This window comes from Mesoplodon mirus (assembly GCF_964341445.2).
Source record: "Mesoplodon mirus genome assembly, chromosome: 3".
Classification (NCBI taxonomy): domain Eukaryota; kingdom Metazoa; phylum Chordata; class Mammalia; order Artiodactyla; family Ziphiidae; genus Mesoplodon; species Mesoplodon mirus.
Genome location: NC_138978.1, coordinates 162988476 through 163012068, shown reverse-complemented (window position 1 = coordinate 163012068; position 23593 = coordinate 162988476). Strand labels below are relative to the sequence as shown.

Genomic DNA, 23593 nt, shown 5'->3' with positions numbered 1-23593 from the left:
ATTTTATTCTCATTTAATCAAAATTACTTACTAATGGAATGTATATACTTTTGCACTGTAAAACCTCTCTAACCTTGAAATCAGATTGGACATTGCCATCCTCACTTCCTGTCCCACCTTGATTTTCCCACAATAATTGTTTTTAATCACACAACCACCAATAAAACCAGCTTTCAAAGATATGGTGTCATCAAAAGTGATATAGTGTATCTAAGGTTGAAACTGTGAATCATGTCAAATTCATGCTATGTCTGACAGGTGTCACATATCATTATTATCTCCCTCAAGAATTTAAAATCCCATGGCATCCTTGAGAGCTCACTGTGAAGCCCTGGGATGCCTTGGTGCACACTGGTGGGAACTGTGGCCTTAACTGGTTAATATGCTTGACCAAGCTAAAGAAGAGGGTAGTTTAATGTAGTATAGTGAGCAAAAGAAAGTAAGGTTACAGTGGTTGAGTAGTGATGATTTGATTTCATTAAGAATAATAGTGTTGTTGAAAATTGGACACAGGTATGATCAGTTCTGTTTTTGTATGGTTTTTACTTTTCGATTTATTTTAAATGGGTCATGTGTATTATAATCATTTTTTTAAACAGATGGATGAATTGCATATACCCATGATTCAATGGATGGTAAATTTGCTGATTTTAATGGTACCTGACTTTCCTGATCCAGATACTCTCATAAAGTTGGAGGAGGAAAGTGCTGAAAAACGTGACCTAGGAATTGCCAAGTTGGAGCTAGATGCGATTGCCCTGGCAAAAATGTTGTCCCAATATTCCATCTATTTGAGCAGGTGAAACTATCTGGTTATTTTATTACTTCCCTTTTGAAGATTAAATGTGACATAAAACAGAGGAGAAACTAATGCAACATTGTAAATCAACTATACTCTAATAAAAATTAAGGAAAAAAAAGCAGAGGAAAGAAGGTCAGTTAAGTAGCAGCAATAAAAGATAGTTTAAAACCTTGAAAGAAATGCTAGTTCGGTTTTTAAACTAGCTTCAACACTGCCATGTTGGAATATGAGATTTCGGTGTTTTCTTAATGGCTTTAGAATTCCTTTGAAAACACTGTTAGCGTAGGCAGGATGGGAAGTGTATATGTATGTGGGAGTGAGAATTAGTAAAAAAAAAAAAAAAAAAAAAAATCACGTACTTGCATAAATAAGTTGCATCTTGCATTTTTGTACCTACTGTGGGGGAGTAGGTATAACCTGCATGTGTAATTCCATGCAAAGTGGAAGGTATACTTTTATATATTTCACTAAACACCAACCAAAACATCTCTTAAAAAAACAAAAAGTGAAAAAAAGCCTTATATCTGAAAAGCTAGAAGGTTCCTGTCAAATAAATTCCTGTCTATAAAAATTGTAATTCATTAACTAGGAAGCATACTGTCACTATGATTACTTCAAATTCGGGAAGTAGCTTTTACAATCTAGCCAGTTTCCCCTTCAGTTCCATTCAGTGTTACCAGTGGTCAAGAGTGACGGGAGGGGAGGGGAGGAAGAGGACAAGAGTGAGAAACTGAGCAAGAAACAAATTATTCTCTGGTCAGTCAGTAGCTTAATTATTATGGTAAACTTCCACTGTATCTGGACTTAGAAGAGGAACCAACAATAAAAAGGTCATGCTCTGTATGTGTGCTCTTTTTTTTTTTTTCCAGTTGTTGCAAAGAGGTGGTAACAGCTATGGCTCTGAGTAAAGCAGGTCACTTAGAAAAAAATCCTACTAAGGAACTTAATGAACTGGATAAGATGAAGGTAATAACTTTGTATTCCCCTTACTTTTGTTTTGTTTGCTTTAAGTAGACTTTTTAGGTTTAATTGATTTACAACAAACTGCACGTATTTAAATGTGCAATTTGATAATTTCTAAAATGTACATACACCTGTAAAATAATCACTATGATTAAAAAAGGTACATATCCAACAAACTCAAAGTTTCCTTGTACCCCTTTTTAATCTCTCCTTGAAGCCTCGTCCTGTCCCAAGGCAATGTCTGATCCGCTTTCTAACACCAAAGATTAGTTTTCATTTTATAAATGGAATCATATGGAATGCACACTTTATTTGTCTGACTTCTTTGACTAAGCATAATTATTTTGAGATTCACACATATTGTTGCTTTTATCAAAAGTTCATGCTTTTTAGTGCTGAGCAGTATTCATTCTATGGATATACACAGTTTATTTATCAACCATTCTCTGTTGATGAACGTTTGAATTGTTTCCATTTTTTTATTATTACAAGCAAAGCTTCAATGCTTATCCTTGTACATATGCATTGCTTTCATTTGTCTTAAATAAGTATCTAGAAATGGAATGGCTAAGTCATATGGCATGTATTTTTAGCTTCTTAAGAAACTCAAACTGTCTTCCAAAGTGGTTAAACCATTTTACATTCCTGCTAGCAGTGTATGAGAGTTCCAGTTGCTTCACATCCTCACCCAACACTTGATATGGTCAGTGATTTCAATTTTAGACATTCCAATAAGTGGGTAGTGGTATGCCATTGTGGTTTTTAATTTGCAGTTCCTTCATGATCAATGATGTTAAACATCTTTTCATGGGCTTATTTATCATTACATCTCCTGGGGTGAAAGTTATATTTGAAAGTTGCTAAGAGGGTAGATCTTAAAAGTTCTCATCACAAGAAAAAAAATTGTAACTATGTGAGGTAATGGATGTAATTATGTGAGGTAATGGATGTTACCACAACAACTGAATTTGTTGTGGTAATCATTTTGCAATACGTACATATATCGAATCATTATGTTGTACATCTTAAACTTATGCAATGTTATACATCAATAATATCGCAATAAAACTGGAAAAAATGCTAAAAAGAAGAAATGCAATTGTTTTATAATTTGGGTAGTGGATAATTGAAATATTTAAACCATTACCAGTGAAATAAAATTAACAAACTATTTATGGGAAAAAAGGTGAAATGTCTGCTCAAATCTTTCGCCATTTATTATTGGTTTGCTTGTTTTCTTATTATTGAATTTGAGAGTTCTTTATATATTCTTGATACAAGTCCTTTATCAGATATGTGATTTAGAAATATTTTCCCTCAGTCTGTGACTTGCTTTTCTTATCTTAACGTCTTTCAAATAGGGGAACTTCTTGACTCTGATGAAGTTCAATCTATCATTTTTTTTCTTTTATGGGTCTTGCTTTTGATGTATCTAAGAAAAATTTATACTTGTATAGTAACATCATGAAGATTTTCTCCTAGAAGTATTACAGTTTTAGGTTTTGTATATTCAGATCTGTGACCCATTTTGAGTGACCCATTTTTTTTCTTATCTGGTGACAGGTATGGGTTGAAGTTCAGTTTTTGGCATTTGGATATCCAATTGTTTTAGCACCGTTTGTTGAAAAGACTATCTTTTCTCTATTAAGATGTCTTTTCATCTTTGTTGAAAATCTATTGACCGTATACATGTGCATGTTATTCTGGACATTCTATTATGTTCTGTTGATCTTTGTGTCAACATTGTCACCATTATCAAACTGTCTTGATTACTGTAGTTTTAAAATAAGTTTTGAGATTAGGTAATGTAAATCCTCCAAATTTGTTCTTTTTCAAGCTTGACCAGGCTATTCTAGGTCCTTTGCTTTCCATATTTAAAGTTTTTAGAATTAGCTTATCAATTTTTCCACAGAAGCCTATTGGGATTTTTATTATGATTACATTTTATCTATTGATCAATTTGCAGAGAATTGACATCTTAACAGTATTGAGTCTTTGGGTCTGCGAACATGGTTTATTTCTTCATTTACGTAAGTCCTTCTTTATTTCTTTCAACAAAATTTTGTACTTTCAGTGTACAGGTCTTACATATCTTTTGTAAGATTTGTCCCTATGTATTTCATATTTTGGTACTGTTACAAATTATATTCTTCAATAATTTCAATTTCTGATTATTCTTTGCTAACACAGAATTATCATTGATTTTTAAAACATTTTAATTTTATTGGAGTATAGTTGATTTACAATGTTGTGTTAGTTTCAGGTGTACAGCAAAGAGATTCAGTTATACATATACATGTATTCATCCTTTTTTAGATTCTTTTTTCTTATAGGTTATCACAGCATATTGAGGAGAGTTCTCAGTGCTATATAGCATGTCCTTGTTGGTTATCTATCTGGTATAAAGTATTTGTGTATGTTCATCCCAAGCTCTTGATTTATCCTTCCTCCCAAATTTCCCCTTTGGTAACCATAAGTTTGTTTTCAATATCTGTAAGACTGTTTCTGTTTTGTAATTAAGTTCATTTGTATCATTTTTTAGAAATCAGATTCCACATATGAGTGATATCATATGATGTTTGTCTTTCTCTGTCTGACTTACTTCACTTAGTATGATACTAGGTCCATCCATGTTCCTGCAAATGGCATTATTTTATTCTTTTTTATGGCCAAGTAATATTCCATTGTGCGTATGTACCACATCTTCTTTATCCATTCCTGTGTCGATGAACATTTAGGTTGCTTCCATGTCTTGGCTATTGTAAATAGTGCTGCAATGAACGTTGTATCACTGACTTTTAAAATATATTTTTTCATATCTTGTGACCTTACTGAACTCACTTATTCCTGCTAAGAAGTTTTTTTTTCAGATTCCTTAGAATTTTCTGTGTATATAAGTATCTGCAGATAGGAACAGTTTTATTTCTTTCTTTTTAATCTACATGCCTTTAATTTCTTTTTCTTACTTTATTGTATTAACTAGACTCTCCAGTACCAGACTGAGTAAAAGTGATGAGAACAGACATCCTTGCCTTGTTATGTCTTAGGGGAAAAGTATTTATTCTGTCATCTTTAAGTATAATAGGCGGTATAGGAAGTTTTATTTTTATTCCATGTTTGCTGAAAAACTTTTTAAAGTCAGGAATGTATGTTGGATTTTGTCAAATCCTTTTCCGGCATCTACTGAGATGTTCAATAAGTTGTCTTTTCTAGTCTTTTAATATGACCACTTACATTGATTGATTTTTGAATTAAATGTTAAACCAACTTTGCATTCTGGGGATAAACCCCACTTGATCATGATGTACTATCTTTTTATATATTACTAAATTCAGTTGGTTGAAGTTCTTTGTAGAATTTTTTTTTTTTTTTTCTTTTTGCGGTATGTGGGCCTCTCACTGCTGTGGCCTCCCCCATTGCGGAGCACAGGCTCCGGACGCGCAGGCCCAGCGGCCATGGCTCACGGGCCCAGCCGCTCCGCGGCATATGGGATCCTCCCAGACCGGGGCACGAACCCGTATCCCTTGCATCGGCAGGCGGACTCTCAACCACTGCGCCACCAGGGAGGCCCTCTTTGTAGAATTTTTACATTGATTTTCATGAAGGATATTGACTATGTAGTTTTGTTTTGTTTTTGAATATCAGTGTTTGTTTGTTTGTTTGTTTTTTGCGGTACTTGGGCCTCTCTCTGTTGTGGCCTCTCCCATTGCGGAGCACAGGCTCCGGACGCACAGGCTCAGCGTCCACGGCTCACGGGCCCAGCCGCTCCATGGCATGTGGGATCTTCCCGGACCGGGGCACGAACCCGTGTCCCCTGCATCGGCAGGCGGACTCTCAACCACTGCGCCACCAGGGAAGCCCCAGGACCATCCCTTCTTAAATGCTCCTTCACCCCAGACATGAATTTTAGTCTTTTTACTTCACACAGGAAGCATTTATTAACACAGCCCTGAATCAGACATTATCAGAATTAGAGTATTGATGGAAGGAGATCCACGTGTATTGATTGGCAACCAAGCTATCCTCGTCTATAGCTGATCAAAGGTGATGTTGAAGGTTTTGAAGGAAAACTTGCTTACCTCTATGGAAAACTTGCTTGACTCTGTAGATTAACATGAAACTTTTATCAAAAGGCTCCCACTGATATTTTCCCCATCAGAAGTCCTATGGTAGTATTTTCAATGTCTCAGAAGTTTATAAGAAAATGACTAGGATCTGCTTCATAGAATGCAAATACAGCTGAGAATAGTTTAATTATTTCTCATGGATGGTGAGTTAACTCTGAAGAACTAAGATTTTTAAAATGTAATTACTATTTGCAAAATTAACAAATACTTTCTAGATACGATAAAGTTAAAATATGCATCAAATTTTGTAGTTGGAAGGATCTTTAGGAGCAGTGGTATGATGCAGGCTCATGCTGGCTCACAAGAGCTGACCATGCAGACCTCTTCCCAACTCCACATTCAACATACTGAATTAATGAATACCATTGAAATTGCCATAGTGGGAGTATATACTATGGAAATCAACAAATGCTACAAATTAGGGAATCCCCCCCCACTGCCAGTGAATGTTTTTACCAGCTCCCCAGTGCATAGGGGTCATCTAGAATAAACCAACAACCTCATTTGTTTTTAATAGGTGAAGGCTATTAAGAGTTTACTCAAGAAGTCACAACCAATTAGGTGAACTTAGGACTAGAACCTAATACTTTCACCTCCCTTGTTTGACCCTCTTTTCTGATATGCAGTAAGACATCAACCTAACCCTTTGAATGCAGAATTTAAACTTATCAGTGACATTAACAGAGCTGTGGTAAACTTATTTTACCTATAGAGGCTTCCATTCCTTATCCATAACACAAGGGTTTGGATTTGATTTTTTAAATTTTTTGGCTCTGACATTTCACAATAATTCCACAATTAAAAATAAGTCTAGGGTTTCCCTGGTGGCGCAGTGGTTGGGAGTCCGCCTGCCAATACAGGGGACACGGGTTCAGGCCCTGGCCTGGGAGGATCCACATGCCGTGGAGCAACTAGGCCCGTGAGCCATGGCTGCTGAGCCTGCGCTCTGGAGCCCACGAGCCACAAATTCTGAGCCCGCGTGCCACAACTACTGAAGCCCGTGTGCCTAGAGCCCATGCTCCGCAACAAGGGAGGCCGCTGCAATGAGAGGCCCATGCACCGCAATGAGGAGTAGCCTCCGCTCTCCGCAACTAGAGAAAGCCGACGTGCAGCAACAAAGACCCAAACACAGCCAAAAATAAATCAATAAAATAAATAAATTTAAAAAATAAGTCTAATCATTGGAAAAATGTGAGACGTATTACTGCTTTTTATGGGTTATTTCAAGGACCTAAAGTGGGTGATTATTTCACCACATGGTACAGTTTTTTTGATGGTGTGAGTGAACAGATCATCTTCCCCAGAGGAAATTATGTTGCCTAGTTCCCTCTGCTTTTTCTCACTAGTAAGGAATAATGCATCTTTTAAACATTGAAACCAGATCTTAGCTGTTAGAAGATCTTGGTAAAGTAAATGTAGTTTTTCTATTCTCTTTGCAGGGATGAGACCTGCTATTGTGGAATCCTGTATCTCAATAGATAAGGGGTGAGCACCTTTTCCAAAAAAGTGCTTCAACTCTTTACTCATTCACTTTATTGGGGGCAGAGGAAATAATATTTTTGTTGTGGTTAAGAGCCCTGGCCACCGGGATTAGAATTGAAGCACAGTGCATAAATGTAATATAAGTGACCTTGAGCGAGATATTTAACTGCTCTATTCCTCAGTTTCCTCATCTTAAAAAATGAGGATAGTAATAGTCTCATAATGAGGATCAAATGAGTTGATAATGCACAATACTTAGAACAGAGTCTGGCATATAATTAAGTGCCATGTAAGTGTTTGCTGTTGTTATTGTTATACAATTATAGTTGACCCTGGTCAGTTGCATAACATTTATTGAGGCAAACCATTAGGCCTTAGTAAATCCAACAGTCTTTCTGCATCTAGTTTTATAGCACTTCACTACTTGTCCCATTTCAACCCAGATCCCAAACCCTGTCAATAAGAGATGATATGATTTAGGTCTATATTAATAGAAAATCACTTCTGCACAAATCTTTGAACTGAACTGATACAAAGTTAATTGAATGGAGTTATATTTAGAGGAATTGTTCTTAGCAGTTCCTCAGTAGGAGTGAGTGAATAAATGAGTTGGTGTAATCTGATTTTTTCTGCTTAGTGATTATCTTTTATCTCTTTTCAGAGAGAATGTTATGAGTGGATCACCACATGCTCTCACCTCCTTTCTGGTCTCAAAGGCAGGAAAATAAAGTTACTGACACGTGAAGAAAAATGGCACCTACTTGGAGAAGAGGTATTTGCCATGTGTTAGCACTGGTCATTATTCATGCTCTTTCTGTATTTCAATAGATAAGGGTACTGCGACTTTTTCCAGTCAGTGTTTTGAATCCTCATTCATTTGCTCTATCAGAAGAGAATTTTGGTTGTGACCAAGAGCATTGGCAACTCTTTTCCCTTCTAAAGGAGAGAATCATCACCCAAACGTCTCTCCTCACTTTCTTGGAGGGTGATTTTGCCTCCTACTTTATGGAGGAAAGGATGGCTTTCAGAGGGGAGTTACCTGCCACTTCCTGAGTCATAGCCTCAGACTTCTCTGCTTCTGCACGCACCCTCCCTCCTCCCTTCACACTGAAGTCTCAGTCTTCCCATCCAAGGTTATTTCTTCCTTTGAGTACTTAATCCCATGCACATTGTCTTCTTTCTTTTGTATCTTTAATGCCTTCCTCTATAAACATGGTCTCTCTCCCATCTGAAAAAATATTCCCCTTGATTTTGTCTCCTTCTTTACTACTTCTTTCCCTCCTTCCTATCACAATCACTTTTCTTAAAACTCTAAAACTACTATAAGGTCCCTAATGACCTTATTGCCACATCTAAATATCTCCAATCCCATATTTAACGTGACTTCTCTGTAGCATTTGATCCTGTTAACCATTCACTTTTTTGGTAATCTCTCCTTGCAAGACCAAAGTTCCGTCTTTCTCCTACTTCTTTATTTCTTTTCACACTCCTTCTTTTAGTCTTCGACCTCTGCCTGCCTCTTAAATGTTGATATTCTGTCCTTGGCTTGTTTTCCCTTCTCATTCTACACTCTCCATATTACTATGTTAATCCTGTAGTTTTAACCACCTGTTTACTGAGGATCCCAAGTCAATGAATATCATGTACTTAATGGCAGTCACAAATCTTTATTTTTACTTCAGTCTCTTTGAGGAAGTTCACCTCCAGCAAAGTCTGAAGAAGCTCCCTTTGCTATCAGAGACATAAACTATACAGGTATGATCTGATGGCATATATGTCAATGCTCTTGGTTCTAAGAAGGAAGGTTCTATCTACACACTTGCAGCACTTTTATTTTACATTTATTCATTTATTTATTTTAAAAAGTTTTTTTTTTTAATTTTGGCCGCACTGCATGGCTTGTGAGAGTTCCCCGACCAGGGATTGAACCCAGGCCACAGCAGTGAAAGCTCTGTATCCTAACCACTAGACCACCAGGGAACTCCCTTATTTTACATTTAAACACTGAAGAAACATCACCTTTCTAAATTATACACCTTTAACAAATTCTCATTTTTCTTTGCTGCCCACGTCTTGGCCAGAATTATTTTGAATTAACCACTGAATGATCTCAACATTATACATCTTAATTACAGTACAGTTTTAGAAACTTAGTGAAGTACCATAGACATGATCTTGGCTGCACATCAGATCTAGGAAAAAATTCAAGACCTATACAGAATCACAGAGACTTAAGAACAAAAAGGATTTTAAATGTGGTTGAATTCAACCAACCATCTAATGCGTCAGTCTTAGTATAACACCTATGCTTGATCATTATGCCTATGTTTGAGTATCTGAAGTGATGGAGATCTACTTTCAGAGTTAGTCCCTTTGTTTTTGGTGAACAGTGACTATTAGAACATTATTCTTTTATTGAACTAAATGATACCTGTTTCCCTGTAGCTTTTTTTCTACCTACTGGTCCTAGTTCAGTCTTTTGGGTTGATATGAAAGGGCTGATTTGTCTCCCACATTATAGTATTTCCATCTATTCTGTTACAGTATTTCTAATATTTGAAAATAGCTATATTCAACCTAAGTCTATTTCTGGGTTTTCTATTATTTTATATTAATCTGTCTATTCACAAGTCATCACCACAATCTTTTAATTATTGAGGCTTTATGATACATTTTTAGATCTGGTAGGGCCAGCCCTTCCTCACGGATCTTTTTCAGGTGTTGTATGGCTATTCTTTCTTACTTATTCTTCTATATAATCTACTTCTAGAAAATATATGATTCTTAAGAACTGGGATGATATTAAATTTATATATTAACTTAGAACAGACATGTTTATGCTGTTGAGTTGTTCTATGAAGAATATGAGACATAGGATGTCTACTTTTATGCCTTTCAGTACTGTTTTATAGTTTGCTCATTTTGCACGTTGCTTATAAGGTAGGCCTGAGTATTTTTATTTTTTGGTATTTTAAATGAGATCTTCTTTTCCATTATATCTTCTAATTGGTAACTGTGTATATATTACTGATTCCTGTATTTTAATTTTATGTATGGTGACTCTACTAAATTATTTTATTGTTTCAGTAGTTTTTCAATAGATTCTTTCAGGTTCTCCAGATATTCAATCAAATCACCTATAAATAGAGATAGTTTTACCTCTTTCTTTCAATTATTATGCCTTTAATTGCTTTTTCTTGTCTGATTGCATTGAATAATTCTTCTCCTCTTTCATTCTGCCTTAACCTTTAGAGTTTTCATGAGTGAGCATCTGTTGGAGGCAAACTCAATTTTTGTTTGTCTGAAAATATCTTTATTTCACCCTCGTTCTTAAATTTTTTTTTTCTGGGTATACAATTCTAGGATGATTTTTCTCTCAGCACATATTGTGATACTATTTCCACTGTTTTCTGGATTTTATTGTTACCAAATTGACAACTGAAAATCCAGCTGTCAGTTCTTTTGAAGTTAATCCATCTCTTCTCTCTGGCTATATATATATATATATTTTTAAAGGGCCACCCCTCCCCCCAGGCTTGTTTCAGGACTGCAATTAGAAGGGGCTCTTAGGATTTTTTTTTTTAATTATTTATTTATTTATTCATCCACTTATTTATGGCTGTGTTGGGTCTTCGTTTCTGTGCGAGGGCTTTCTCTAGTTGTGGCAAGTGGGGGCCACTCTTCATCGCGGTGTGCAGGCCTCTCACTATCGTGGCCTCTCTTGTTGCGGAGCACAGGCTCCAGACGCGCAGGCTCAGTAATTGTGGCTCACGGGGCTAATTGCTCCGCGGCATGTGGGCTCTTCCCAGACCAGGGCTCGAACCCGTGTCCCCTGCATTGGCAGGCAGATTCTCAACCACTGCGCCACCAGGGAAGCCCCTCTCTGGCTACTTTTAAGATATTCTTTTTGTCTTTGGGATTTCGTAGTTTCACTCTGATACATGTGGGTGAAGATTTTCTTTTCTTTTCAAAGTTTGCTTGGGATTCTCTTGGTTTTCTGACTCTTTGGCTGGGTATCTTTCATTAGATTTGGAAAATTTTCAGTCATCATCTCTTCAATTATTATCTCTACTATATTTGCTCTCTCCTTTCTTTCTGGAACTTGGAATGGATATATATTAGAATCTGTCCCCCATGTCTTTTAACCTTCTTTCATATTTTCTATCTGCTTGTCTCTCTGCATTGCATCCTGGATGATTTCTTCTGACTTACTTTCCAATTTACTAATTTGCTCTTCAGCTGAGTTTAATCTGCTATGAAAGCTTTCTGTTGAGTTTTAAATTTAATTGTTGACATTCTCTTTGGTTCTTTTTCAAGTCTGATTATTTTTGTAATCTTTCACAGTTTCGATCTCTTATTTCTTTAAAAGTGTAAATATAACTATGTAGTCTATCTGATAATTCTAACATATATCTGTATAAGAATATTAATTACAACATTATTTATAATTGCAAAATACCAGAAACAATATAAATATTGATCAATAGGGAATTGGTTTCATAAATTATGGTACATTCAAATAATAGGATTCTGTACAGATAAAATAGATGATTATGTAGTGAAATAAGAATCACCCATGATATGTTATTGAGAAAAGCAGATTAGGGAACATAACATATATTATTATTTCATTTGTATGAACACGTTTATATGTATATAAAGCAGACTAGAAGAATATTCAGCAAAGTGATAGAGGTTGTTACCTCTGAGGGTTCAGATTATTAATTTCTCTGTAGCTTTCAAATATTTTACATCAGTAGTGTGTTATCATGAAAAAAAGGTATTTTCACTTTGGAAAAATATCCTAATATATTGTGAATATTTTTCTATACCATGTATATAATTTCTACAGCATAATTTTAAATTGCTATAAAATAACTTGTATGGTTTATACCATAATTTTTAAGTGCATTTTCCTATCGTGGGCATTGAGCTTATATCTAGCTTTGTTTTATAAACAGTGCTGCAATAAACTTCTGTAGGACAGTCTTCAGTCAATATCTGTGCAGACTCCATTGATATATTCAACACTGTTTACTCCTTCTCTCTTCTCTTTTGGCTTTTCTGGTGGCCCTCTCACATTTCTGAGGCAACTTTTACCCTCCTTTGCAGGCTCTTCTTTCTTCCCTGACCTTTTATGTGACTAGGTTCCTGTCCTAAGGCCTCATCCTCTAGTCATTTCACAAGTTCTCCTTTGGCGATATAATTTATTTTCTTGGCTTTAACTAAATGTAGATAACTGTTAAATCTTTACCTTTAGCCAAAATCCCTCCAATCTAAACTTCAGATCCACAGATTCAGCTACTTACTTATTTCCACTTGGCTATCCTAGTGGTGCCTCAAACTCACACAGCCTAATCTGAATTCATCTATGTTCCCAAACCTGCGTATCCAACTTTGTTCACTATCTCTGTGAATGGCATTATCATCTATGCAGTGGCCTATGTAGTGGTATATAGTGTATATACCAGGTGACATTCAAGATGCTTCCTTTCCCTAACCATCCCATATCCATTCAATCAATTAATCACCCCACCTTCCCTTCCTTCCTCCTCTTTAAATCTACTCGCCTGTTGCTAGAGTGATTGTTTTTAAATGCAAAACAGGTCAATCGATTTATAGGTACCTCACTGCCTTCAGGATAAAATCCAATATCCCTGGCATAATATTCTAGCCCTTCCTCTGTGATTGTGCCCCTGCCCATCTACCTCTAAGTTTCTGTCCTCTTGAACTGCTTTTGTTCTCAGAGCCAATCATGTACAAATAACATTCTCTGCCTGGAACTCCCTTGTGCCATCTTTTTTCTCCTCACTCATCTTTCAAGAAGAAACTCAGATATTATGTCCTCCATGAAACCTCCCTGATTAACCCTCTCTTTCACCCCTGCCCAGTACCAGATCTGGATTAAGTGCTCCTACTCTGTGACTATGTGTAGCCATAGCATTTTCTTGTCCACTGAATTGTAAGCTGCTTAAGGGCAGGGATTATTATTAACCTTTGTATCCTTATCACTAGCACAGTGCCCAGTTGCAAAATTAATGCTCATTAAATACTTTTGAATGGAAATATTACTAGAATTCTGCTAAAATATTTATATCCACTAAGCTATAATATAATATTGTTTTGTCTCACAGGATACTGTAAAAGAAGTAACTACGCCTGGAGCAGACAAGTTTCTTAAAGAGGATGAAGAAGAAAATATGGAGGATAAGAAACTTGAGGAGGAAAAGGAAGAAGAGAAAGCAGAAGAGGTAAGATTAGTATTTTTTTCCTTTTCCTTTATATTTTTAAAGAGTCAGTGAATATATATATATATATATATATATATATATATATATATATACCATTGAAAATAGAAATAGAGCATCTGGAGTGAACTCTTCAACTTCTTTCCTTTCCTCATATAGGTTTAATCATACATGCAGACACACTTATCTCTTTATTTTCCAAGGATAGGGTGTTCCTCTTCCTTTCTAAATTCAGCCATTTCTCACTAGCCTCATTCACCTATACTACTGTTAGCTACACAATCTACCTCTCACCCTGATGCTGTTTCTTTATCCCTTCATTGCCATATTTTTCAAATAGTTGTTTAAACTCCTTGTCTCCACTTCTTCAGCTCCCATTCTGAGCTGCCTTTTCTCACTCCCCCCAGGCCATCCACACCTCTCTCCTCCTTATCCTGTCTCCACCCCTGCTGTGGCATTAGTAGTAAAAACAACCCTTCTTGGGGCATCTGTAATAATAATAGTAATGAAAATACAATGGTAACTACCCATAATGTTGTGCCTACCATGACCTATATGCTTTGCACATGTTAACTCTTATCTATACAACACCACCTCAAGGTAAATATTATTGCCCCCATTTTACAGATAAGAAAACCGAAGCTCAGAAAGGTTGACTGACTTACTGAAAATCATATAGCTATAAATGGCAGAACCAGCCTTCAAACCTAGTTTAGTCTGGCATAAGAGCCCTCGCTAATTCCTGGGTGGACTGCTATTGTCTTTAGCTTTCAGAACTCATGATCACTCTCCATTTTGTCTTAACTTACTTCCCTGGGGTGTTTCTTCTGTGAATAGTTTAAATGCTGGCATGACCCCAGGCTGTGACATAGATCCTCTACTCACTCTACATGCAGTACGACAGAACAAAAATATTATATAACACCGAAGCCTCTTTTCACCAGCATTTTCTGTTTTACTTCTGGTACAGTGCTTGGCATATAAAAGGCAAAATAAATAGAAAACATTATTTTTTGGCCACTAAATCTGTCATACCTTTTAAATCCCCTCCTTCCTTTCTTCTGTGGCCTTAGTTCAGGCCCTTTTCTCTCTATTTTACAAACTCCTATTCAGCTTTCAAATATCATTTTCTCTGTAAAAATACCCCTAGTGTCTAGACAGAATGCAGGGCCCTTTTCTGGGTGCACATAGCTCTCGGAACACACCTCTATGCTAAAAGTAATCATGTAGACCATAATTATTTTATTGCTTATCTCTCCCACTGTTCTGTGAGTTCCTGAGGTCTGGAAGAAATCCTCCTGGTTTTTCTCCAGTTACCTCCCCTTGTCCCCACTTCCCCATCCCCACTAATTTCTCCCACAGTGTTTCCTGTAAGTCTTCAAAAATGCTTGTTGAATGATTAAAGCAAATAGAAAACTAAAGCTTCAGACATGGTGCCAGGCAACTTGCCAGGCCACTGTGTCACACACCAGCTCACTAACACGTCCGTGGTATTTCTATGCCCTAGAAACCTCCAACATCTACAGAGAAGGAAAAACTCACTCGAGTCATTGGAGTAGACGAAAATGTCCATTCCCAACCTCTGTTTGGAACAGATGTATTGTCTTCTTGGGTACGTAGCTGAAACTCAACTAGGAAATTCAAAACTAGAGAAAAAAAAATAGGAAATTTAACATTTGTAAAAATGATATGGATGTAACATAACTTTTAGCTCTTCCAAGGGAACTCCTAAGTAATATATTTTCCAGATATTTTTTTCTCCCAGCATCATCCTTGGAAAAACTCGTTTGTTCACCTTAGCTTTATCAAAACTTTTCATTCTCTTCTTTAAACCTCATTTTATTTGATTTTATTTTTTTAATTAATTAATTAATTATTTTATTTTTGGCTGTGTTGGGTCTTCGTTGCTGCTCGCAGACTTTCTCTAGTTGCGGTGAGCAGGGCCTACTCTTCCTTGTGGTGCGTGGGCTTCTCATTGCAGTGGCTTCTCTTATTGCAGAGCATGGGTTCTAGGTGCGCGGGCTTCAGTAGTTGTGGCTCGTGGGCCCTAGAGCACAGGCTCAGTAGCTGTGATGCTCGGGCTTAGTTGCTCTGCGGCATGTGGGATCTTCTCGGACCAGGGCTCGAACCCGTGTCGCCTGCATTGGCAGGCGGATTCTTAACCACTGTGCCACCAGGGAAGTCCTAAACCTCATTTTAAAATCAGCATTTCATCCCTTAACTTAACAGTGTCTTGGTCAACATTTGACCAAGTTTTAAATATATTCATTCAGCAGACTCTATTGATAGCTGTTGATGAGAAGATACCACAAGAATTATTGGGAAATTGGAAACCTTTAGACAGTAGCTATGGAAACTCAGTAGGAAAGCAGATTTAAAATTCCTTCACAAATGTTCTAAGACCATTCACACTTAAGTCAGCTCTAGATTGGTATCTCTCTGTACAGGATGCCGTGACTTTAGGAGTCTCTGGGTGGGCTTCATCCCACTAATCCCCTGAAATGGTGTGCACCATTTTGTGTGTGTTTTCATACTGTGCATTTTCTTGGGGAAGGGTGGTATGTGCCGGAAATCCATAGACATCATCAAATTTCTCAACCCCAAAATTAAGAACCATTTCATTGCTAGGTGTCTGACACATCTGAATAGGCACTGGTGAACGTAGGGGTGAGGAGCTGTGGTGAGGGTCCTGGTGGATGGCAGCTAGATCACTAAAGTGGCAGCATGGTCCAAAGTAGAAGCAGATTGCAGGGATGTATGTCCAGGGAGGTTGTAGGAAATAGGCTCCAACTCTGGGAGGAAGAACTGGGAGATACCATGTGGAGAGTCAGGCAGGAGCTGGCAAAATTGGAGTTAGAGTGGTACATGGGGGTGGGGGGCAGCTGCGATCACATTCTCCCAAAGTAATGCCTTTTCAACAAGTTTCTAAATTATATGTTAATATGTCAGTCGTTAAGACGGTGAGGCAAAGAGGTAAGGGTAAGCAATGCAAATGCAATGTCATGAGACATATTTTTAAAAAGGCAGGTAGGGGCTTCCCTGGTGGTGCAGTGGTTGACAGTCCGCCTGCCGATGCAGGGGACACAGGTTCGTGCCCCGGTCTGGGAAGATCCCACATGCCGCGGAGCGGCTGGGCCCGTGAGCCATGGCCGCTGAGCCTGCGCATCTGGAGCCTGTGCTCCGCAGCGGGAGAGGCCACAGCAGTGAGAGGCCTGCGTGCCGCAAAAAAAAAAAAAAAAAAAAAGGCAGGTAAAGGGTAGCACTTTACTATTTGAGAACCCCCAGGAGTCCCACCCAAAGCCCTCCTGCCCCAGATTTGCTCCTCTGAGGTGAAAACCCTGCTATGCTATCCTGGCAAGGCATCAGGGTCAGGTCCAGAGTGAGTCAGGAAGCCGACAGGAAAATAGGAATCTGTAGCCTGGGGCAAAACAGAGGGTGTGGTGCTTGTCTCTGGTGGTGTGGGGCTTCTGCTCCAGGATGCCAGAATTCCATCTGGGACAGTGTGGTGCTCTGTGGCTAGCTCACCTGAGGACGATGGGGCCCAGAAAGTCTATCTCTAGGCTTTGAAAAGTTGCTAATGTTCTACTATAGATCACTGAAGACCAAACTGTCCAGGTTCTCATTGACCATAAGGCCTGGGGAGTAGACTAAGATGCCATCCAGATGTAATTGCAAGTTCCTGGAGGTAAAGAAGAATCACATTCATCCTATGGGATGGTGGCCGGACCACTGGACAGGTAGAAAGGGATCACGAGGTACTCAAACAGAGGGGCCCTAATTGTGCTAGGCAAGTGAAGACAAGGTTGATCTTTGGAGATGTTGGTACCCAGAGAATGAAGAATGCTTGACCTGGCTTGTGAGGTCATAGATTCGGGGCAGGAAGTGGAGCTGGGGGAAGTGCTATCTTGATTTGGACTGCACTGCAGGCTCCGTGGGGCAGGAAGGGCCTTGGCTCTGTGCTCCTTCCATTCACAAAGACATTGGGGCTCCCTGAGGGCAGTTTAAATTTTCAAAAGTTTCACTGTAAAATTTTCTTTTGCTTTTGTTTGCGTGTTTGTTTTTCCTTTATTTAAAAACAGGGCTTCCCTGGTGGCGCAGTGGTTGAGAGTCCGCCTGCCGATGCAGGGGACACGGGTTCGTGCCCCGGTCCGGGAAGATCCCACATGCCGCAGAGCGGCTGGGCCCGTGGGCCATGGCCGCTGGGCCTGTGCATCCGGAGCCTGTGCTCCGCAATGGGAGAGGCCACAGCAGTGAGAGGCCCGCGTAAAAATAATAATAATAAAAAAAAAATTTATTTATTTTTTGACAGACACTTAGCCTCTGGCCCTAAGAACATAAGCAACCATTTAACAAGGATACAGATCCAAGGCACCAGTCCTACTGGGCAGTGGCACTCTCTCTTTCTGGTCTGAAAACAACTCCCAAGAGGCAGTATGTTTGATTGACACTGGGGAAGGAAAGAGAAAAGGAAGGAAGGGATAGGGAAGCGGAAACCTTGTGGTTTTTCAGGTATAACTTGTCTTGTCTCCGGGAGCTGAGTTATAGAGCAGGAGAGCGCCAAGCAATAGCTGGGTCCTGGGTTTCCACTGGGAGGCTAGGGACCTGAGCACGGAGAATTCCAGTTGCTCCTCGTATCTCCTCCTTCAAATGACTCCAGCACAGGATTTTCTGGGGGTTGAAATATGAGTGATAACAGGAGTAGTGGTGGTAAGTCACCACCGGCTTGGACAGGCTAATTGCTTGGCCTGCTAAACCAGGGCCTCATTCATATCGTTACCTGATGCCCTAGTGTCCACCATAACTAGGAGGAGAAGGGGTGAACTATCAATTATTCCAAACTCTCCTCAATTAGCTGGAAATTAGGACTTTGTGGGAATTCCTGAAGACCATACTCAAAGCAGGAGCCATGTACAAGGCTTGGCTTGCTGTGCCTGTTTCAGGCAATACCCAATTTGGCACTTGCCTGATTCACTGGTAAATCAAGTGACCCCAGTAAGCAGCACTGACTGCCTCTGCTCATCCTGGTGAAAGGCCGCTCTGCCTTCAGGTGCAGCCCAGTTTAATCAGGTCTGAGATCCTGTTGCAGGGCACCCCTTGTGGCCCTCTCTGAACTGGACTCTTTCCAAAGTTGTCCCTGGAGCAGAAGCAGCCTGAGCTCTAACATTGCAACCGAATGGTGGAGGTATGGGGTGACTAAATTCAGCAGGCTCTCCCTGAGGCTCCCAAAGTGCTCCGAGCTACAGCGGACCCTAAGCACTGCCGTCTGGCTGCGTGAGTTGGCTTGCCTACAGCTCAGCTACTTTAACAAGTAAGATGTTAGAAACCATCTCTTTTAGGCCTCTCTTCAAACCATAGGTCCTGGCTGTCTGTAAAGAGTTGTAAGTATGAGGAAAATGGGAGATTTTGCTGGACCACCTATGAACTCCTTTGGAAGGGAGAGTAGGGGCCAGACTTGGGGGATCAGCAGTATTTTTTCACCAAGCTGAAGGAGGCCCTTAGGAGCCTGTGTTTTCCTCCCACAATACCATGTACCCCAGGCATAGGTATTAAGAGCAGTAACTAACTTACCCATCTTATAACAGCAACAGGGAAGAGTCCTTGGAATTGGTGGTTCTAGAAAATATGTCCAAAGGTGACAGGGGCACTGTGGCTGGCTAGGAGTTCAGTACTGAGTGTTGGATTCAAAGGAACTGGGTCTAGAGCCAGATCCTCCCTGCGATAGGCTCAAGCCAGAGGTATTAGTCCAATCTAAAGTCCATTAGTAGAGTCAAACCTCAGGAAGACCAAGCCAAAAAGGCCAAAGGTATAACTGGAGTCAGAGAGAGAGACTAGCTCAAAGCTACAGCAGGTTGGCACGAATAAGACAGGTCTAATGCGATTGCTTCCAAGAGCCGTGCGGCCCACGTGTGTCTCTATTATACAGCAGGAAAAAGAGCATAAAAGCCAGAGGAAGCTTCAAAATATGAGAAGAGGGCCCAAGGCAGTATCTGTGATAAGCCTTGAGGCATCTGTGTCAGTACATGGGTGATGCAGGGAAGGTTGTCACCTGGCGTACATAGAGGAGGCCATAATTCTAGAAGCCCAACGTCCAGCATTTTGGACTGTGGGAATTTCCTGCTGAAGGGTTTGAAATGGACCACAAAACATTAATCTGTACTTGCTGGTGTCAAAACAGAGGGACGTTTTCCTGGCACATTGTAACTAAATATCTATCTGTTGAATTAATAGAGTCAGAAGGCTCAAATGGATACAGTTAGCAGAGTACAGTCCTGATTTACTTTGGTTTCCACCTACAGTTAAACCTGTTTCATGCAGCTATATAAATCAAGTGTGGAGCTGCATTTCCAGGTGCCTCTGTTCTGAAAGCCTTTCTTTTGGATTCAGAGAACAAATAAATTAGTAGTGTGTGCTGTATAGGCACAGCCACATCCCAATTTGCTGGTCCAGGCTGAACAATGACAGCATTTACTTCCCAAACAAACTGCCCAAAGGAGAAGCAAAACAGAATGAGGAAAATATGTGACTGGGAAAATAAGAAGAGAGTAAAAGAGCTAGAGTAAAAGTGAAAGTGTTTGATACAGTTTCTTTTCGCTGGTTTGCTTTTAGAAGAAGCGAGCATAGTGCCATGGAATATGTGATTGAGGATGGAGAGGCCTAGATGAGGGTTTTGCTTTAACCCGCTAGATCATTCTGTGATTATGGTAGGCTGCCTATCCTCTTAGATCTCCCTTTCCATCTGTAAGGTGGGGTTTAACTTTTACTTGCCTCTGTTTGGGAAACATGAATAAATGAGATTTTTAAAAGTACACAGTTCTAGGAAAATGTCTCATAATATTCATTTCAAAATATGCTTATAGTTTTTGTCTTCTAAATTTTCTCTTTTATCTTCCTCTTATTTTGTTTTCTGGAATATAGAGTCAAAATAAGTAAAAGAGGTTTTGTTTTGTTTTTTTCATATTTTCTCTGCCTTGATATTTATGAAGTTCCCTAAGGAACTGAAAGATCTTATCAAATTTTGCAATTTGCAATTTGTTATGTGCTTAATGAAGTAAATTATTAATAAGATAAATATAGTTAATTTTCTTGATCTTTAACTTAATTAAAGAAACATGTTTACCCTTCTCTTTATTTTTTAAACCTTTTCTTCTTTCCCTGCTTCTTTTTGTTGATATTGTTCTCCCTGCTTCTTCTTTACAACTCTAAACAAATTTATGTCCACCAGAGTGTGAATAATTTGCAAGCTGGTATGGTATTTGGCCACAGGAAATCCCTATTCTTCTTTGGTATTAAGGGTGTGCTTAATCATCTGCTATATAAACATGAATAGTAGAAAAAGAAGGCTTGGTCCAGAACATACTGAAGAAAGAGGCTATTTATCTTTGGGACTCTCAGTTCATTCATAGTACGTACTTTCTTTGTCAGAGAGAATCAGCTAATGAAGGTACATTGGCCCCAAAGTATCTTGAAGCAATGGCTATAATTGAACGCATGCAGGAGAAGTTAATGTAAGTATGAGACACCAAAATGGTAAGAAGACAAAGATTGCTGACCAGGAGGTCTAGCTGAGAAATGCACGCCTCTTGGCTTACCTTTGGTTCTCCTGCTTCCTTTTTCCTTACAAGTGGGATGGGTGTCTTCAAATCTGCTAGAGGCAGTGAACTACACTGCTCCAGGAGGGACATCTGTCCTCAGCCACAGTGAAGATGGAGGAAGTCAAGTGTGTATGTGTAAATCTGGGGTGGGAGTAGAATGTTAGGAGGGATCCAACTCAGTATGTTTCTAAGAGATGAACTAGAGAAATAAATGGAACTGGGAGAAGCTATTGTGTGCAGGAAAGAAGGTTACATAACCCAAATAGTAGGAATGACCACAGAGTTAAATAGCTAAGAATGCTATGAGAAGAGAATATAGACATATAACATGTGCCCTAGTAATTAAGAAACACACTTCAGACTGGTTTTCTTGATTGTAAGGTCTGGTTTTAAAGGTGCTGGAAAAGAAGGGACACTATTTTATTTGTTTGTTGGATCACATCAATAAAGAGAAGCCAAGATTAACCACTGAAAAGGGGTTCCTTGGCTATTGATGGAGAATTCCAAATACCCAAAAGTCAGATTTCACTAAGAAATGATAAATATATCGTATTCTTAAATCACACCATGACTGCACTCCGACATTACCATCCAGAGTAGCTCCTAGGCCCCCAATTCTTGGCTAAACATTGATGCTGCTGCTTCCCTTATTTGTACTGTTCAGATATATTCTTCTAATCCCACTGCCTTTTTTGGATAATGAGTTTCTAGATATGAAAGACACTTTTCCAAACCTTTCCATTTTATTGTGTTTCTCTGGATTTTGTCCACATCAGAGAGGTTGAAAGCAGAGCCAGACAAGCAGAGGAGAAGTTTGATGATGCGAATGAAAAACTTCATTATACCCTTATAAGAAATAAAGAACTGGAGAAAGAACTAGAGGAAATACTGATGAAGTATAAAGAGAAGGAATCTGAAGGAGAAGAAGAAAATGAAGGAGAAAGAGAAGAAGAAAAAGATGAAGAAGAAGAAATCAGGCCAGTAGAAAGAGCCTCAAAATCTCCAAAGAAAGGTGACGATTGCTTTCTCATTTTGCCTTATTTAGGTTGTATTTATGAGCAAAAATCTGATTGGCTCATAAATATTTTAGAAGAGTATCACTATCTTTAGTGGTGCTCTACTAGTTTGTACTTCTCCTAGGAATGCGCACACATATAATTATATAATTATCTTGTTCAGACAAGTCTCAAAAAGGAAAACCAAATGACTAACAATGGTAACTAATAAACTAACATGAGATACAATTTTTACTTATAAAACTGGCAAAGCTTTTTAAAAGCAAAGAATACAATGCTGGCCGGAGGGGGCAAAGTAATTAGTTTTACAAATAATACTTGTGGGTGGACAAAGAGATATAGCTCTTTCAGAAAATAATTTGAGTGTATGTATGGATATGCCTTAAAAATACACATATACTTTGACTTAATAATTTCACTCTTGAGAATCTAGTCTAAGGACATAATCCTAAATACAGAAACAAAAATTAATGCACAAAGGTGTTCAGTGTATCATTGTATCTAAGAAGAAAAAATGAAAACAACCTACCTTTCCAATCATGGAAGAAAGATTAAATAAATTATGCAACGTTAAAATACCTGAATATTATACAACCATTAAAATAGTAGTTGCAAGGAATTTGTAATGACATGAGAAATTCTTATGTTAAAATATCAAATGCAGGAAACAGGATATGACACAATATTTTAAAGCTAGAAGAAAGACCAGAACAAAATATGCGCAAACATTGGTATATATTGTCTCTGGTTGATGGAGGTTTATGGGGAATTTTGTCTTTAGTCTGTAGTACTTAGTGGATTGTCTATGATGAAAATAATCTTCTCTATTCTATAGGAAAAGGAATTTAACTCTTCATTTTCTTATCTGTAATTAATCTATAATCTGCCCTCAAACAGTTCTTAATATCCCCAGTATTGAAGGCTGTTTTTTGATTTTTGCTTTCATCTTCAACCTGTATCAGTTCCTAGGACAAGTCCTGGTGCCAGGGGTAGTACTGGGCAGATATCTACTTTCTGTTTTCTCTGTCACCCCTGTCTCTACCTATGCCCCCCCAGCAAACGCAGTAAATTAGTCAATCCCTCACAGTCTCTGGCCCAGCTATGGTATATCCTGTCAATGTTGGAGGAGGAGTGTGAGCCCATTTTCTCCCCTTCTGTTAACTCTGAACTGGTAAAATGTTGATCATTACAGGTGTGAAAATCCTTTAGCTTTAGGTCTGAATATGTGTGAGGGGGTTTTCATGAATTAAAAAAAAAATTGTATCTTCTCCTATTGTGGTGTAATTTTATCCTGATAATCTGGAAACTAGACTTTTTCCAGTTTACAGAAAACTAAATACTGTATGCAAACCACACAAAAGGT

At 38.6% G+C, this 23593-nt stretch overlaps 1 protein-coding gene across 7 annotated transcripts in view; it reads left to right on the top strand.

Moving 5' to 3' along the window:
• AXDND1 (axonemal dynein light chain domain containing 1) overlaps positions 1 to 23593 on the top strand; it is a 76808-nt gene that overhangs the window by 50819 nt on the left and 2396 nt on the right. For 3 of the 7 annotated variants that reach the window (XM_082616079.1, XM_082616081.1, XM_082616078.1), the window contains 7 exons: positions 600 to 799; positions 1672 to 1768; positions 8036 to 8146; positions 13509 to 13625; positions 15130 to 15234; positions 21045 to 21127; positions 21991 to 23055. In XM_082616079.1, coding sequence (XP_082472205.1) covers positions 600 to 799; positions 1672 to 1768; positions 8036 to 8146; positions 13509 to 13625; positions 15130 to 15234; positions 21045 to 21127; positions 21991 to 22324 — 1047 coding nt within the window. In that variant the 3' untranslated portion in view covers positions 22325 to 23055. Of the gene's footprint in view, positions 1 to 599; positions 800 to 1671; positions 1769 to 8035; positions 8147 to 9056; positions 9130 to 13508; positions 13626 to 15129; positions 15235 to 21044; positions 21128 to 21990; positions 23061 to 23593 lie in introns of those variants that run through there. The other 4 variants (XM_082616080.1, XM_082616083.1, XM_082616082.1 and 1 more) reach the window with 4 other exon arrangements.